At 46.4% G+C, this 16,690-nt stretch overlaps 2 protein-coding genes across 9 annotated transcripts; one reads left to right on the top strand and one right to left on the bottom strand.

Moving 5' to 3' along the window:
* Positions 1 to 1,113: 1,113 nt before the first annotated feature.
* LOC118512401 (uncharacterized protein CG3556) lies at positions 1,114 to 16,540 on the bottom strand. 4 transcript variants are annotated; one of them, XM_036056787.1, is made up of 7 exons: positions 16,424 to 16,540; positions 4,688 to 5,644; positions 4,329 to 4,612; positions 3,940 to 4,259; positions 3,768 to 3,845; positions 3,603 to 3,685; positions 1,114 to 3,534 (listed from the first exon to the last, which is right to left on the bottom strand). In XM_036056787.1, exons 2-7 carry the CDS (start codon positions 5,631 to 5,633, stop codon positions 3,473 to 3,475), a joined length of 1,773 nt encoding a protein of 590 aa, XP_035912680.1. In that variant the 5' UTR covers positions 5,634 to 5,644; positions 16,424 to 16,540; the 3' UTR covers positions 1,114 to 3,472. The 4 variants fall into 4 exon arrangements, with proteins under 4 accessions (XP_035912680.1, XP_035912678.1, XP_035912679.1 ...); XM_036056785.1 differs by lacking the exon at positions 16,424 to 16,540 and adding an exon at positions 15,467 to 15,591; XM_036056786.1 differs by lacking the exon at positions 16,424 to 16,540 and adding an exon at positions 7,085 to 7,549.
* On the top strand, positions 12,400 to 16,360 carry LOC118512405 (gustatory receptor for sugar taste 43a). 5 transcript variants are annotated; one of them, XM_036056796.1, is made up of 13 exons: positions 12,400 to 12,877; positions 12,978 to 13,032; positions 13,159 to 13,291; positions 14,516 to 14,627; positions 14,711 to 14,773; positions 14,859 to 15,002; positions 15,080 to 15,196; positions 15,265 to 15,361; positions 15,443 to 15,539; positions 15,624 to 15,719; positions 15,796 to 15,864; positions 15,944 to 16,033; positions 16,107 to 16,360. In XM_036056796.1, the coding sequence occupies exons 1-13, from the start codon at positions 12,721 to 12,723 to the stop codon at positions 16,188 to 16,190; spliced, it is 1,314 nt and encodes a 437-aa protein (XP_035912689.1). In that variant the 5' UTR covers positions 12,400 to 12,720; the 3' UTR covers positions 16,191 to 16,360. The 5 variants fall into 5 exon arrangements, with proteins under 5 accessions (XP_035912689.1, XP_035912688.1, XP_035912687.1 ...); XM_036056795.1 differs by having other exon boundaries at positions 13,147 to 13,291; XM_036056794.1 differs by having other exon boundaries at positions 13,147 to 13,291; positions 15,796 to 16,033.
* Positions 16,541 to 16,690: the final 150 nt, after the last annotated feature.

The raw sequence follows: 16,690 nt of genomic DNA, 5'->3' as shown, positions 1-16,690 counted from the left end.
CGTCGTCTGCCAATCCGTTATCCCGGCCGTTCTGGCGGACGCATCAACGCCATCACTCCACTGTCAATTTGGGCCTACCACGCCTCCTCTGTCCGTGTGGACGGCCTAAAAGGACTTTACGGGCTGGGTCGTCCGGTGTCATTCTCACGACGTGACCAGGTCACCGGAGCCTGACAAGTCTAATTCGCTACACGATGGTGAGATAATCGTACAGCTCGTAGAGCTCGTCATTGTAGCGGCTGGTCACGTAAGAGGGCTTCGTCAGTTTTGGACAGAGTCCATGTCTCAGAGGCGTATGTGAGTACTGGGACTATAAATGTTCTGTACAGTCCCAGCTTCGTCCGTCGCGACAGGTATTTAGAGTGGAGAAGCTTCCTCAGGCTGTAGTATGACCGGTTGTTGTTGTCGGTGGGCTGACTTTTGACCCCAGATAGGTGAAGTTTTGGACGACTTCGAAGGTGTGGTCACCTATCTATACATCACCCCTGAGTAAATCAGTGTTTGTATGCAGGGACGCCGGTGGTGCCACCATCATTTTGGTTTTCGCCTCGTTAATCTCCAACCCGAAGTTTAGTGCCGTTCGCTCGATCCTTTGATAAGCTTCTGCTACATAGGAGAGCCTCAAACCAATGTTGTCTATGTCATCGGCGTATGCCAGGATCGGATTGACTTATAGAATCGGAAGTTTCCACCTCCGAGTCGTGGATGGCTCTCTCTAGCACCAGATCGAAAAGGAGACAGACAAGCCTATCTCCCTGGCGCAGTTGCCCTTGGTGGTAGCAAAGGGCCCTGAGAGTTTTCCATCCAACTTCACCTGGCATGTGATGTTGGCCATTGTCATTCTCACAAGCCTGGTAAGCTTGGCCGGGATTCCAAAGGAGCTCATTGCGTCGGACAGTTTTATCCTGGCTATGCTGTCATATGCGGCTTTAAAATCAATGAAGAGATGGTAGGAGTGGATGCTGCTGCTCCGCCATCCTCTCCAAGATTTGCCGTATCGTGAAGATCTAGGAAACAAGAAGATTAACAAACAAGACAACAGATATTTCTTTCTCCATGTTTGTACATTAGCTTGTACAGTATATGGCGCGGGCGCGCGCGCACACTAGTTAGTAGTAGGCAGGCGATATTCTTTTTTTATTCTCTTTATGATACCAGTTAATCCTCTAGATGGACGATTTACATAGTTTCACATCGTTTATTGGTGGGGCTTTTGAGACTTGTCGAACAGTAGTCGAACATAAGTGTGAATTATTGAACAATCGCAATCTGAGCCATGCATGTATAGCTACTTATTGGACGATGTTTTTCTTTGCAATACAACACGCCGGTAATCATAATGTCGAAACTGAAGTAAGTTACCAGGAATGTTGGGCAATATGTGTACAGTATATAGCTAGCTTTTGTAGTTGTCATTATTATATGTGGCGTTGCTTATTTGTTACCATGCTCTATGCTTGATTAGCGCCTTCGCTGCTACTCCACTGCAGCATGCTCTCGAAAGACATCGTCGTTCCTTTGCTGTGGGATGTTTTTGTTTTATTAAGTATCATGATGGACCCTACGTTTGGCTTTTGCTGCTTTCATGTTCCTTCCTTCGTCGGTGTAAGGTGTATATTATTATGCGATAAGATAGGTTGAAGTTATACAAAAGTCAGTTTGTACATAGGAAACTGGTTGCAAAATATAAGGCTCATTCCCAACTCAACAACACAGAGCAATAGTACCTAGCAAATAGTTCACTAATAGTAAAACTAATAAACCAAACGAAATGGAGAACACATGGCCAATCGCCCCCTACAAAAGTCGGGCAAATGTACTACGATTCGAAACAGTTCCATTACAAACTCTAGTTGAGCAGCTTTCGCACACTATTGTGTAAATGATATTGTCCGTTCTAATATGCCACTACAGTTACGACGAAAGGGGTAAACACTACCAAAAATGCGTCGCTACATGCTAGCAGATCCAGATGAGAGTATGAGTGAGCGCAATCGGGGACTAATCGGACACCCTCGTCTCGTTCCTTTGCTGCTTCCCATTGCCGCGCAGCCCTTTGTTTGTTTGTGCCGAATTAGTGTGCATTTAGATAGAGTGGTGAAGCGAGCTTTAGTTGAAATGACTCCTCGCTCGGTCGGTAGTGGTAGTACACGGACCGAATGTTATTCGTCACATTGGAATGCAACGGATCGTTGTTCCCTTTTGCCTCTGATCACTATTACTTACGCTAAATCCATTCCCATTCCAGGCCGCTACACTTTTCGTTCTTGTCTGGTCTACTTTTCTTAACGTCATGCATGTATGCAACCCGGACACAGCACCTCATATACGCGCTCTTCTTTGCCTGGTATTTCCTTGTTTGTTTGCTTTTTATTTATGCTTTAATTATTGTCAATTTGGAGTGCCTCACTTGCTGGTGCCATTTGGGGCAATAACTCACATCACTAAACACGCTGTTGGCCAACTGCTTAAGAAAAAAACACAAAACAAATATGCAAAAGCGCTCGCCTCGCCTGGGATCGTACGCACAAGCACGCTGCCTGATGCCTATATGCACCTATGCTTGCCGCCTAGGTGCCTGTCTATTGGTGGTTCGGCATTGGCAAATGTACGTATGGTGTATATTGTATGGCTGTATATGTATAGGTGTATATATTCATTTGCCGCTTTTGTATATAGATATTTATGTATATTTTGTATAATTGTTTGTATACGCTTATATCTTGATCTAACCGTGTAGCTATTGCACGGCAGGTACTTCCGTACCGTACCTACCATAGCTTCCCTCACTGTCTGCTACTCACTTACGGATGGTCCACAATTTGTTCTATCCCTTCCTCTCATCCGTCGGCCCGCGGCTTGCTGCCTGCCTGCATGCCGGAGAGTAAACTGTCACCGTTCAGGTGTTGCGTCCCGTTGGCGTTTATCCTTGTGTGTTATATATATGTATATAGTTTCTAGTGTTGCATTGGTGCTTTTCTACACTAATTTGCAACCAGCTTGTCAAATGTCTAGGACTGTAAATCAAACCACGCATCAAACTGTTGAGCAAATGTAGGAATGTTTCAAAGTATCGAGTGCTGAGCATACAGCAGACCGTAGAACTTCCAATGCAGTCCACAGTACGACGATGGGACGAACCGGTTCCAACTGAAATGTACATTGTGCTGGAAAATTTGCAACACTGCTCACCATGCGTATGCGTAGCCTTGTGCACATTAAGTCATGTAGTAGTAGTAGTAGTAGTAGTGGTGGTGGTGGTGGTGATAGCAAAGCCTCCTGCCATCTCTCTAACCTACAGTAACAGTAACAGTCTCTGCAACTGCTGGCTGCTGCAAGTGTGTCTTGCTTTTCCTTGCCAAAATTTGTTGTTTTCGTTTTATTGCTGCTGTTGTCGCCTGTCGCTAAAAAAATATTTGTGGTCGCTTATTGCTTACCATCCATCTCCTTTTCCGCGGAAGGAAACGTTGGTTTATAGTTTCTTGTACCAGTAGAGATAGTGTTCTCCATCTTCCACCAGCAGCTCGTCCACTCCTGCCGAAAGACAACAGCGTTTTTGTATTAGGCTCCAGTGCAAAGTTCTCCATCATCATCCCACTTACCTAGTGGAGCTATTAGCTGATTTCCGGGAGGATTTTTCGTATCCGGCCGTTCGGGTAAGCGATAGAGCAACCAAAAGTGATAACTGTGGGAGGGAACAAAAATGGATCAATCATTCAGTGATGTTTGAGGGCTTAAGCTTGTGTTGGGTTGGGAAAGACAGTAACCTCTTCGGTTCCTCCTTCATGCCAGCCAAAGTATGCACATAGTGTCCGTTGGGCCATTCGCGTGCTTCGAAAGCAAATCTGAAAGTACATCGCAGCACAACAAACACATACGTTTAAACAAACTCACAGCCCCTTGTTCACGGCGACGTGCTTAACGGACGCCAATCAATACCTGGGATCTATTTCTGCCGCCTGTTTCATGGCTCGGAAAAAGGTTGTATTTTTCGGCGAGGTCAAATCGAGGAAGTATTCTTCCGTTTCATTCGTACCCACCCACAGCGTGTAGGTGTAGGAAACGTTTCGCGGTTCCAGCTCTTCCACGGGTGATATACCCAGCCCAATTGGTGCCGCCAGCTTGGGCTCTCCATTTTCGGACGGTTCGTTAGACTCACGCATCACATGGTCACACTGTAGGGCCCGAACTGCTCCCAGGCCCCGCCAACCGAGCGCGAGAACGATGTCGGCCGTTAGTCCAATGCCGATGCTAGGATCCTGTCAGACGACCGAACGAATTGATCACGAATGCTCACATCGGACGCGATGAGATCGTTTGCTACCAACCTGTCCATCCTGCAGCGGCTCCTCCGTCCAGCCTCCGTCTGTACGTTGCTTAGCCAACAGCCACTCGGACGCAGCGGTGCGATTCCATTTTCCGGCCGGATCTGGCTCCAAATCTTGCAGTGCTTGCATAGCCAGTGCCGTGCTTCGGAGCGAACCAAAGCTACCCTGCGGTCCTTGCAAACTAGCCAAACCACGCGCTGGACGACGGACGAAATGCTGCAGATGACGATGGCGATGATCGGTAACGATGCACCGTAGTGCCAGCAGCACCATGGCGATTGTGTCTGCAAAAAAGCATCGTAGCAATGTTTAGTCCCTCATCACGCCACTGAATGTTTTGGAGATGAAAATCTACGTACCGACATCATTCACCTCGCCGCTGGCTATATCCAACAGCCGTCGTATTTGGCGCTTTCGTACATGCGTTGCCGAACTGCATATTGCGAGTGCTGTCAACGCGAACTCATACTCCTGACCCTGATCATGCTCATGATGTTCGAGAGCGGCCACTAGATCGTGCCCATAAAAATGGCGCGCATCCTTGCAGAGGCCACCCATCGCCAAAATGTACTTGGCAACGTGGTCCGTGTGAGGTAGCTTGGCGGTAGCGTGATGCCGGTCCAGCATCGTCAGCACCTCAATGTCCATCTGCTTGATGGACAGTAAGTTCTCCAGATCGGAAACCGCCTGAATAGGATTATCGTTTTCCGTTGGATCGCGCGCTCCGGACAGCTCTTTGGCCAGAATCACCATGTGCGTATCGTTGCCCCAGCTGTAATCTGGCAGCCGCTTGTCCCTGAGCCAACACAAGGCTCGCTGTATGCCAACACTTTCCACCTGGTTAGGACCTCCGGGGCCGAGCTGTTTTTCCTCGATCTGCGTAACGTCCACCGGTAGGCTATCGATCATATCCTGCCGTACCGCTGTTTGCGTTGTCGGAAGAAAGGAAACGGACGTGTTTAATGTGTACAGCGGCGGCGCAACGGACGATGGTTGTGACGGTGTTGGGCTGTCGCTGGTCGGGCTGACATACAATCCGCCGACAGTAACACTTGGCTGAGCGATCGTATAGGAGGAACCCGTTTGTTCCGTAGGCAGAGTGTTCAGCTGCTGTACCGTGGAGGGCGTGTACAGCTGATGTTGGTGCGGTAGAGTCGTGTGCATTAGGCCCGCCGTGGTATGCACCGTATCAGGCACGCTTTGCACCGTTGGTGGTACGACGGAGGTGACATTTTCTCCAAGCGTTCTGCAGAAAAGCAGAAACAGCGTACTGAGCGTTGCTGCGATTTGCGTTCGGTGTTCCATTGTTTGTTGGTCTGTACATGAAGAAAAGCATGGTATAATTAGTTTGAAAACAGGATAAAGCTCTGGAAACAGGATCAGGTTTTTTCAATCAAAAGTCTTTGATGGACTTGTACCGTAAGTAGGAACGGCACAGCTAATAATTATATCAATTGTAATCAATGAAGTGTCGTACTACCGGACAGCTTGATAACAATGAACTGTGAAGTAAACCCATTCACGTGTCCGCGTGGTAGCCGAGTGGCAGAGTTGTACACAGTCGTACCAGCATCAAATTCCACCCTGAAATTTGTCACATACAACATTAGGGCTCCGCAACTAAATTCATTAAATACCCCTGATGCAGCTATCTCAAGCCAATATTTGCCAGAGTTGTAATACCAAATTGAAAAAGGCGTCTGCTATCAATTGCTACTAGACATGACCAAGCAAAATGGCTCGTAAAAAGAACGACACATAAGTTGTTATACGTTTATCCGGAGAACTCGTGGACGATACTGCATCGGTCTACGTTTTATGCTTGTTTTATGTATAGAGGCAGCACAATTTTAAACAGAATGTACCTTTGAACAAGTGTCCTGAAACCTTTGAGCAGCTCAAGCAATTCATCACGAATAGAACAAAAAACACTAAACTATTTTTCCCCTTCACCGGTGTCCAGCAGCAGCAGGATAAAACAGGAAATCATTATCGTGCACACCCAATCGGCAGACATTGACAATCAATGCTCTGGAGCACCATAGACACGGCGACGCGGCCTAGACACCGATGCACACATTTAGGAACGGCAGGCGGTGGGGTTCGCGTAAAATCAATACTCGCCATTGGTGGCTTGTAAAATGATTCATCCGTTGGCAATCGATATCAGCTAGAAGCTCTTTATGCTCGTTGCCTGGGCGAAACGAACAAAAACGAAGTCTTTGATCGATGCAGGTCTGGTATTGGATGTATGCTGTTTGTCGATTTCACCTTAAACGAAGTGGATTACGATCTTACGGCCTTATGGGAAAATTAATGTAATATAAATTTGCCGACCGACCGATGAACAACAAATGCTCTTGCTGCATGAATTGTTGGGTGGAACCGGTGTGATATGATAGTTGTGAAATTTTTGCGTAGAACACAGAAACCTAGTCACGAAACATAGCCGGTAGAAGAAAAAAAGTCGCCGCTTAGCAGAATTGTTCAGGCTCCATAAATACGCAGCAAAGTTATGGTTCGAAATTGTCTTTCGTAGCCACACAGTTAACTATCTTATTTAGTTCTTTACAAAATGTAACAATTTCCCAACAGTTCATTTCCATTGGTTACAGCTTACATGAAAACAAAGCATTCGTCGTCACAACACCTTTTCCGATGTATCAGCTATGACCGATCATGGGCGTATGCCCATGGCTGCTCTACCTTGAATGGATGACCTTTTTCTTGGATGTTGTTTTGCTTTTGCTGCGTACCTTGTGGGTGTGCTTCCTTTCGCGAACGGCTGTGCTGTGTACGGCTTAAACTGTACAGCACATAGTTCCTTGCTCAGCGTTGCTGCACAGGATTTGTAACACCTGACCTGAAGGTATCTTGCACTAACAAGTTCACTTTAACTTTATCATACGCCAACGCCAGCGCCAGCGACCAGCCGCTTTCATACAACGGAAGCTAGGAAGCTAGGAAGCTATCGGGATAGCAGGATACGCACCGTTCCGCTACAGCACTACACGACTACTTCTTAAGAGACCATTAGAGACCAACGGTAGGGGAACGATCGGTTCGGTAGGGTAAGGTTCCACCGCAATCTCACCGAAGGCAGATGTGAGCAAACAACACAGCTCAATGGTGCGTGTATCTTGTGTGCGAGAAACGGACACTAAACACACCCCAGTTTCGCAGAGCGTGAATGGCCATGGCGGCAGACAGGTACGAAAGAAGCGTATGCCTTCGACAGATGTCTGACATGCGCATTGCACAGTTACAAGAAGTCTATGTTGGCAGCAGTTGGTAGCGCAAATGATGGATATCGTTGGTGTGCTTTTTGAATAATTGGTTATTTTTCATGCGATGCGGTTTGGGTTTTATTAGATATTAGCTCCAAGCTAACATTCCATACTGCTGCAGCGAGCTATTTCTTGTCCAGAAAATTGTTTTTAAAAGGCTAGCTACAGTAACAATTTAAACAGTTACAAAAAGTTACTGGCATAATCGGAAACTGATCTGAATGATCGCGAAAAAAGATCAACAACTTGTTGTGGATCATAGCAACCTCGGGAGTTAGGAATCTAGTAAGCGTTGCTTGTATAGTTATGTAAGATGAATAAAATTAGTCAGTTGTTCTTTTCCACTCGTAAGAGGAAGTACCTTCCAACAGGTTATGGGCCCAGGACCCCAACGGCCGAATAGTAACGAAAATTGTTTCATACCGGAAGAGATGAAAATATTTCAAGATGGAGCGTTGGGGGATTGCCAAGCTAAATGGAAGTAATTATGGTACATGGAAAACTAAAGTCGAGACTTTTGGCGATACGTGGTTGGAACGAAACCGGCGAGTGTCGCTGTCCCCGGATCGAGTGCCGCTGTCCCTGGATCAGGTTCTGCAGTAGATACCACAGCTTGGGACACCGGTGACCAGAAAGCCCGCGCAACAATTGGGCTTCGTCTGGATGATAGTCAGTTAAACTTAATCAAGGACTCGAAAACAGCGAAGCAGACTTGGGATGCCCTGAAAACCCAATATGAAAAGGAAACATTGACTTCCGTAGTGTCATTGCTGAAACAAATCTGCGACAAACGGTATACTGATGGCGAAGACATCGAGCGACACGTTTTCGAAATGGAAGAACTCTTCGAGCGACTGGCGGTGGCGAATCATGTATTGGACCGTAAATTGCAAGTGGCAATGGTGCTACGAAGCTTTCCTGAATCCTTTGATACTCTGACGATAGCTTTGAAGACCAGATCCGAGAGTGATTTGACCCTCGAATTGATCAAATCCAAGTTGGCTGACGAAGTAGCAAAAAAGGGGAAACAGAGGTTGCTGCGATTCCGTGCTTAAGGCAGTTACTGAGAAGCAGGGAAAGAGCTTATTGTGTAACTTTTGCCGGAAACCAGGCCACAAGCAGAAGCAATGTCGGGCATTCATGGAACAACGTAACGACGAGGTAAAACCCAACGAGCGGCCAGATAAACGTCGTTATCCGAAAGCGAAAACAGCTCGTCAGGATACAGTAGTGACGAATTTCACATTCGCGGCTGCACAAAGGTTCAGTGGACGTGATGCGTGGGTCATTGACTCCGGCGCCACATCACACATGTGCATCAATCCAGACTCCTTTGTTACGTTAGACTGCTCACTGAGGCAGAACGTTTACTTAGCAGATAGTAAGATAATTACCACCGCAGGAATCGGTTCGTGTAGAATGACGTGGATGACTCGAGAGGGTGAACGCAGCACTGTTTTCCTCACTGATGTACTCTATGTTCCACTATTCGAAACCAACCTTTTATCAGTAAGGAAACTGACAGCCAAGGGACTCAAGTTCATCTTTTATGAGGATGGGTGCCACATCCAAAAGGACGAAAAGGTGATCGCAGATACGATGATGTCCGACGGGATGTATGTGAGGACTGCACACGCTGCTCTTAAAGTGAGTGAGCATACACCGAACTGTTTACACACTTGGCATCATGAGCCGGATGCGATTCGAGACTTGGAAAAGAATGGCCTAGCAACAGGTATCAGTATTGAAAATTGCGAAAATGTCGTAACATGTGAGTGCTGTATAGAGGGAAAGATGGCACGTCTGCCGTTTCCAAGGAAATCGTCAAGAGGGTATAATTCAACAGTTCACCACTGGGTATACACCACAACAAAACGGGGTAGCGGAGCGAAAGAATCGTTCGCTGGTGGAGATGGCTCGTTGTATGATTCTAGACGCGCAGCTGCAACACACGTATTGGGCAGAAGCTGTGCACACGGCCACATATCTGCAGAATCGGTTACCGACGAAGTCCATAACGAAAACACCGTTTGAGCTCTGGACTGGAGATAAGCCTAACCTCAGTCACCTAAAGATTTTCGGGTCGTGGGCATATGTATGGATACCATCTGAGAAGCGCTCTAAACTGGATGCAGAATCGAAAAAGATGCTATTCGTAGGCTACTCTTAGCAGCATAAAGCCTATCGTTTCATCGATCCTGAAACGTACAAGATGATCACGAGCAGAGATTGTCGTTTTCTGACACATCGGGAGGTTTGGGAAACCAAACCTTTGCAGGGAAGTATCGTTCCATATCCATTTTCTTATCCGATGATTGGTAGCAAAGCTGACGAAGATCCCATTATTGCAGCACTAGAAACTGGTAATGACGAGACACTAGCAGCTACATTCTCCGAAAATGACGATGGCCATGACAACGATCAATCTAGTGAGATAGAGTTTGATAGTTTCCAATCAGCAACATCGAACGACGAATTGGAAAGTGATATTGAAGACAACTCTACCTGCCGCGAAAATATCTTGGAGCTTGAAGCATCTGGTATGCAGGAGGAGCCAGAAACTTCTGCCCATCAAGAAGGAAGTTCTGTTCCTGTAATTCGACGATCGGAGCGTTCTACAAAGGGTATTCCACCAGAGCGATATCAAGACACCGTGCGCATAGCCACCCAATTCCACGGGGAACCATGCGCATTCAAAGAGGCGACGGCTAGCCCTGAACGTGACATGTGTATGGCAGCTATGAAAGAAGAGCTGCAGGCGCATGAAGAAAATCGCACGTGGGAAGTAGCAATTTTACCTCCTAACAAGAAGGCTATTGGTAACAAATGGGTGTTTACACAAAAGATGGATGAAAATGGGAACCTCATTCGCTACAAGGCCCGACTGGTAGCGCAAGGATTCAGTCAAAAGTATGGGGTCGATTACGACGAAGTTTTTGCGCCAGTCGTCAAACAAACCACTTTTCGGACCCTACTGAGTGTTGCAGCCCGTCGTAGAATGCTGGTGAAACACGTAGGCGTGAAGACAGCGTACCTTCATGGAGAACTGGAGGAAACAATTTTCATGAAGCAGCCAGTAGGATTTCATAATTGGATCTCAGAAAAAGCCTTTACGGTTTAAAGCAGGCTGGAAGGGTGTGAAATTAAAAAATCAACGATGTTTTGAAACAGCTGGGGTACATACCATCCGTAGCAGACTCATGCCTATTCGTTAAAAATGAAAAAAAAAACCAGAAGAAATCGTTTATATTGCTATATGTGGACGATATGCTGATAATAACCAATACGAAAGCGGAATATGAAGCTGTTCGTAGGCATCTTCAAGAGCATTTCACTATTACGTGTCTAGGAGACGTACGGCATTATTTAGGAAGTCGCGTAACACGATCACGTGGACAATTTTTCCTGAGCCAGCAAAGTTATATAAAAAAGATAGCTGAAAGGTTTGGACAAGTGAATGCGAAGCTGTCTTTTATACCGATGGATCCCGAATGGATGGATGGATGGACTCGAACACACAGCAGAAGGAGGAGGTACCCATGCCAAGAAATGAGGAGTTTCAGAGCCTGTGGGCGCTCTTCTGTACGTTGCGGTTAACACGAGACCAGATATTGCAATCAGTGCATCAATACTAGGCCGTAAGGTGAGTAATGGTACAGAGAGATATTGCAGACTGGACCGAAGCAAAACGCTACGTTATCTTCAGTCCACCGCGGATTGGAGTTTAAGAATCGGTTCACCGGGGCAACTGGAAGTGTACGTAGATGCAGATTGGGCTGGTGATAATCGAACACCGGTTTCGTCGTTCTTCTCGGAGGACCAATCAGTTGGGCAGCACGAAATCAACCATGCGTCACACTTTCGTTCGTGGCACTTTGCGAAGCCAGCCGTGAGTTGTTGAGGTTATTGAAGATTCTAAAGGATATCGATGAACCTGTTCCGACCCCGATAAAAATACATGAAGACAATCAGAGCTGCATATCGATGCTAAAATCTGCCGGGGAAAGTAATAGGACGAAGCGCATCGATACTCGGTTTAATTTTGTAAGGGAGTTGGTGAACACTGGTGTAGTAGATATTCACTATTACTCCAGTGAAGACACGGTTGCCGATGGACAAACAAAACCATTGGCACGCGTTAAGATGGAGAAGATGCGCCAACAAATTGGATTTGAAACTGCCGAGTTTGAGGAGGAGTGTTGTGGATCGTAAAAAGCAAGGAATCCAACAAACGGGAGCGTTGGAATAGAGTAGTATACAAAACTTATGTGTTTACAGTCAACGCCAGACAACCTTAACTAGGGACTTGATTTGTTCAGATAATAGAGATTTTAATGCGTAAAATGAGTCCCACGCCGCAAAACCTACTATAGCTATGGCTCAGATCCTTCCTTCCGGATTTCAAGCAATTCAGTAGCTGGAATGACCCAAATAAGGCTTTAAGGCAAATGCATTTCTCTATCTGTAACTACAGATTTCAATTTTGATAAATTTGCCAGTTTAGTGTGTAGTGACGGAGATGCGTTTAAAACATATGTTTGAGCCATTTTACAAATCATCACCACTTTTTAACTCACTGGCAAACACTATACCAATCAATCTGTTTTACGCGCTACACTCTTCGAACACGTTTGTTTGTGTTCCCGGGAGTTAGTAGAAAACTACTCCGGAAATGAAAAATGCGCTTCACGGGGTAACAGACTCAAGACTGTGATAAAAATGTGCGACCTCCCCCCCCCCCCACCTCTACTTCAAATGTGGGTGGTAGGTGAGATCAATTATTAAAAAGCGCCTCCCGAAGCCTTCACACACAGGCCGCCGATCACAGGCTGCCTGATAAGGGATAACGAGGTGTGCACCCTTCCGTAATCCGGTGTAAACACTTTGACTTGAAAGCTGAGCCAGGCATGGGAGAGCAGGACAGGCTGGGATAGCTAATCATCAGCAAAAACCAATGCTGTTTACGGCTTGCTGGTGAGTCAACTTTGAACCTATAAAAGGGACGCTCGTTGATGTGCAGCGTATCATAGACAGTGTTAAGGGACGGCAGACCCTATCGCCCGCCATTATTTCTCCAGTGGCCACGCGGACCACACGTTGTGATCATGGAAATATCAGAACCTACCAAGGTGGTGTTTTACGTGAGCCGCATATTTGGACTAGCACCTTACGTAGTGAAGCGCACATCCAGCGGCCAAATAGTGGACTACAAGCGAAATGTGTTTCTCATCATTTACAGTGTGGCCCTCGTGTTTTGTTTGGGTAGTTCACGCATCTTCTCTTTCATTTTTGTTTTTTTTTTGTGCATGGCAGTGCTTATCTCATGCTTGCATTACTTTGGCTTTCATTGCAAACCATCCAGCTGGCCTCACGTATAAGGGCATATTTTTCGATGTTACCTCCAAAAAGCCCATACGGTAAGCATCCACTTTACGATGGTGCGGCTTGCTGGTGAACCTCTCGGACCGCTTTGCTGTGCTGCTGATGATGCTGTTCGCCCATCTCTTTAAAGCAATAAAAATGTTAAAAAGCTTCGTTTTCAGAATGAAAACGGCAACCTCGAAGGTCGTCACCATTCTGGACGTTTCGGTGGTAGTGTCTGCCTGCATCTGCGGCTCACTCAGCGGCATATGGGGGCTGCATTTTGTGCGCGAGCTTAACCGACGTCTCACCGAGGTAAGAAGGCCCACCGAGGTTTGTGGGGATTTGTTGAACCGAATAGTTGTGTTTCGTGCAAAAAAAATGCTGCTGTAGGAGAGAAAATGAAGGAGATTTAAAAGCCACCAAACCGCTCGAGCAGCCAAATCGTTAGTTTCGTCTTCGAGTTAGCAAATTTGGATTGTAAAGCATTTGTTTCGGATCCTTCTGAAGAAAAGCGAACACACCAAATGGGAATCTGGCGGGAGTGTCTAGGATGTCTCTACTGGAGCGCAAGGAGCGACCTCGAGGAGCGGTCTCGTCTGGGCTCGGTGAAGGGAAATCCTGTTGGTCTTATTCAGAAAACGAGTCACAATGAGAGGGAGGCCTCAACTGCCATTCCGTTCGGGGCCTCTAAAGACCTTGATCTCCCACTATCCGATGATTAGTAGTCCATATGCTTAGAGGATCTTATCCAGCCACTATTTGTATATAAAGTAAAAAGATCAACTGATCGTTAAATCCTCGGAACAGGTATTTGAAACAGCCAGCCAGCGATGCCGTTCTTAGGAAGAGCACTTTGATCAAGAAGGATTCGCCTATCGAAAGTGGAAGATATCCTTCCTCCTTCAACAATTACGTGAAGTTGAATTGATACCAAAATCCTCGAACCTCGAACCTCGGTCTCGTCCTTACATTGCTGACTTCCCTTGAGAGTCATTTTACCCATTGCTGGACAGTCAAGACCAGGAAGTAGTATAGCTGTAGCATGAAGATCGGCACCGATATCGCCTCAGCCTCCGGATCGCCCCTTTAAATGAAGTAGTGTCTAAAAGGTGAATCCGTGCTCTGTGCACGTTGATAAAACCTTGCCCTAGAGCATTGCATATATTGGCCATAGGCTTGATTGCTCTGCTTCTCTCACCCTTAAGGCCCTAAGCTCTAGAGGCCTAGCGACCTCTTAAAGATCATGCTTGCCATTTCCGGTTTACTAAACTTTATGATCTGAGTAACCATTACTGCACTGAAGCTTTCGAGCCAGCGCTTGCTCTGAATCGACAATGATGCTCGAATAATTAAGAAACACACACATTGCATCGTCTTGGAAGAGGTCCTCACGATATTCGACCCTACAAGTTCCGATTGTCCGAGCTATTCATATTGTCCGTTATGTCTCCGTTATAATGGTGATAAACCATCGCTAATACTCATCTCTATCATTAATGCATGCGTTTTGCACCCCCATTTTCAACGCATCTCGAGGCCGATGAGATACTGTCCCTGTATGTGAAGGAATGCAATCGAAACCAGAGACAGCGCAAGAAAGGCATCCTCATGCTGGGGCTAGTCTGTTTTATCATCACCGGAGCGCTGTGTAAGGTTACGCTTGGAAGGCTACACGTAGCTTCCGACGGTGGTGTTACTCAATCATGCTTTGCTTACATTTCATTTGCCCAGCTCTGGACATATGGGTTTGGTATCGAATTGCCGACAAGATCAAGAAGGAGAACAGTAATTCAAGTAAGTGCACTTACACTGCTACACTGCACTTTTCGCAAACGCAAGTTGCCCTGTTTTTTTTTTTCGATGTGTGTTCCTATTGCAGGTGCAAACGTGCTCGGCTACTTCCCGTTTTACTGTCTCTACTACATACTGATGATGTTCCACGTGCTGTTTGCACAAGCTGCCCTCGGAATAGGCAACCGCTACCGTCATCTGAATGTGGCACTGTACGAAATGTTTCCCGAATGTAATGTCTGCCCGGTCGGCACAGCGTCCCTGTCCCGGTGGAACGGCCCATTGATATGCCTTTCGCTCGCTTTACAGTTTACCGCACGCCTCTCATCGAAATTTCGTCCATCTCGTCGATCAACCTGGAGCAGGAGAAAAATGTATCGATCGACATCGATGTGCGGAAATGTGTTGCCAGTGTGACGCACCACGGTAATGTGAACACGCGTGCCATCCATTGTGCAGCAGCACGGTAACGGAATCTTCTTTTCGGTCAGCAGGATTTCAGCGGAAGCGCAGCTCTACGTCAAAGAAGATAATAGAAGATCTGGCTGAAATACATGCTTCCCTATCGTACTGCATAGTTCTCGTCTCCAAGTAAGCAGCAGGGCTGGATAGTGCTGATCATGCACTCTCGTGTCACCAACAACAAGTAACGATGCCCTTCCCTTATTTTAGGACCTTTGGAATAGCTTTGCTCACCGTGCTGGGCTCCTGCCTGTTGCATTTGGTCGCCACATCCTACTTCTTGATGGTGGAGCTGGTTGGAGATAAGGTTTTTCTCCGCAAAATAGGGCGCTTTCTGACACGTTCATTGATGATGCATTTTTGCTGTTGCTTTCTTCGTTCGCTGCTTTAGGATGCCGTTTTTGCGTGGATCCAGGCGCTGTGGTTGTTTATACACATTTTCCGATTCCTACTCACGATTGAACCTTGCCACATAACGAACGTCGAGGTATGCGCCTGTTCGTGAATAGTTAGTGTTGCATAGTGCACGTACTAATGAGTTGTCGCCCTTTTCATTCGGCCAGTCAAATCGTACTATTACGATTATTAGCAACTTGAGAAGATACTGCAGGGATGCTGAGCTGGTTGACAGTGTACGTTTGAGTTGCGCAATGCTCTTCATTTTGCAGAGCCCTTGTAGTTGCTTTAAATTCCCCTGTTCTTTCGCTGCAGATCAACATGTTTTGGCAGCAGCTGGTAGCGAGCAATTTTTCATTCACCGCTTGCGGACTTTGCACAATAGACAGACGCATTATCACTTCGGTTGGTTTCACACTCGTCTTTACAGTACAATCGTGACTGGTTTGTGCGTAATGTTCCCCTTTGTATATTGCAGTACTGTGGAGCTATTGCCACCTATTTGGTTATTTTGATTCAATTCAAAGAGGCGGATGATAATTCCGGGAGACTTCCGCACTAAGAGGCTACGCTGGTGTGACACCGACTTATGCAACTGGAATTTTACTGCTTGACAATTGTGCACCCCAAAAGCATTCGTCTAGCGGGCGTATTATTCGTATCAGTCATAAGATGGTGAAAATAATGCTAATTGATACACAAATAAACACAATTCGTTGTTCGTTCCGACAATTTTTACGGTCCCGAAAACCTTGTAAACTACTTCCGATGACCATCTTTTGTTAGTCAACTTACCGAGCTCAACTCCGGTTGCCCTGAGTCCTTGACACACTCCGTGACAAACTTCTGCTCCATCTGTTGGAGTCCATCTGTTTGCTTTAAGAGGTTTCTGTGCTCTTGCTTTACCCTGTATTATCTCTTGAAATATCATCTTGTACCGCATCGACATCTATCAACCTTGGCGCTGTGACGAGTTGAACCAACCTGCCTAGCTGTCGCTTGGTGTAGCCGCTCAAAATATCGTTCAGTGTCTCAGTCCTTTTGTTCTTTTGCTTTTTTTCT

This window comes from Anopheles stephensi, chromosome 3 (genome assembly GCF_013141755.1).
Source record: "Anopheles stephensi strain Indian chromosome 3, UCI_ANSTEP_V1.0, whole genome shotgun sequence".
NCBI classification, from domain to species: Eukaryota; Metazoa; Arthropoda; class Insecta; order Diptera; family Culicidae; genus Anopheles; species Anopheles stephensi.
The sequence above is the reverse complement of the archived record's forward strand: the minus strand, read 5'-3'. Positions and strand labels throughout refer to the sequence as shown.

Bases quoted from the DNA above. Each gene is read 5' to 3' on its own strand.
- LOC118512405 (XM_036056791.1), top strand. From the start codon at position 12,721: ATGGAAATATCAGAACCTACCAAGGTGGTGTTTTACGTGAGCCGCATA. The intron at 15,362-15,442 runs GTAAGCAGCAGG...CCCTTATTTTAG, and splicing joins TGCATAGTTCTCGTCTCCAA to GACCTTTGGAATAGCTTTGC. The intron at 15,720-15,795 runs GTATGCGCCTGT...TCATTCGGCCAG, and splicing joins GCCACATAACGAACGTCGAG to TCAAATCGTACTATTACGAT.
- LOC118512401 (XM_036056784.1), bottom strand. From the start codon at position 6,239: ATGAATTGCTTGAGCTGCTCAAAGGTTTCAGGACACTTGTTCAAAG. The intron at 4,260-4,328 runs GTTGGTAGCAAA...GTCGTCTGACAG, and splicing joins AGCCGCTGCAGGATGGACAG to GATCCTAGCATCGGCATTGG. The intron at 3,846-3,939 runs GTATTGATTGGC...ATGTACTTTCAG, and splicing joins GCGGCAGAAATAGATCCCAG to ATTTGCTTTCGAAGCACGCG.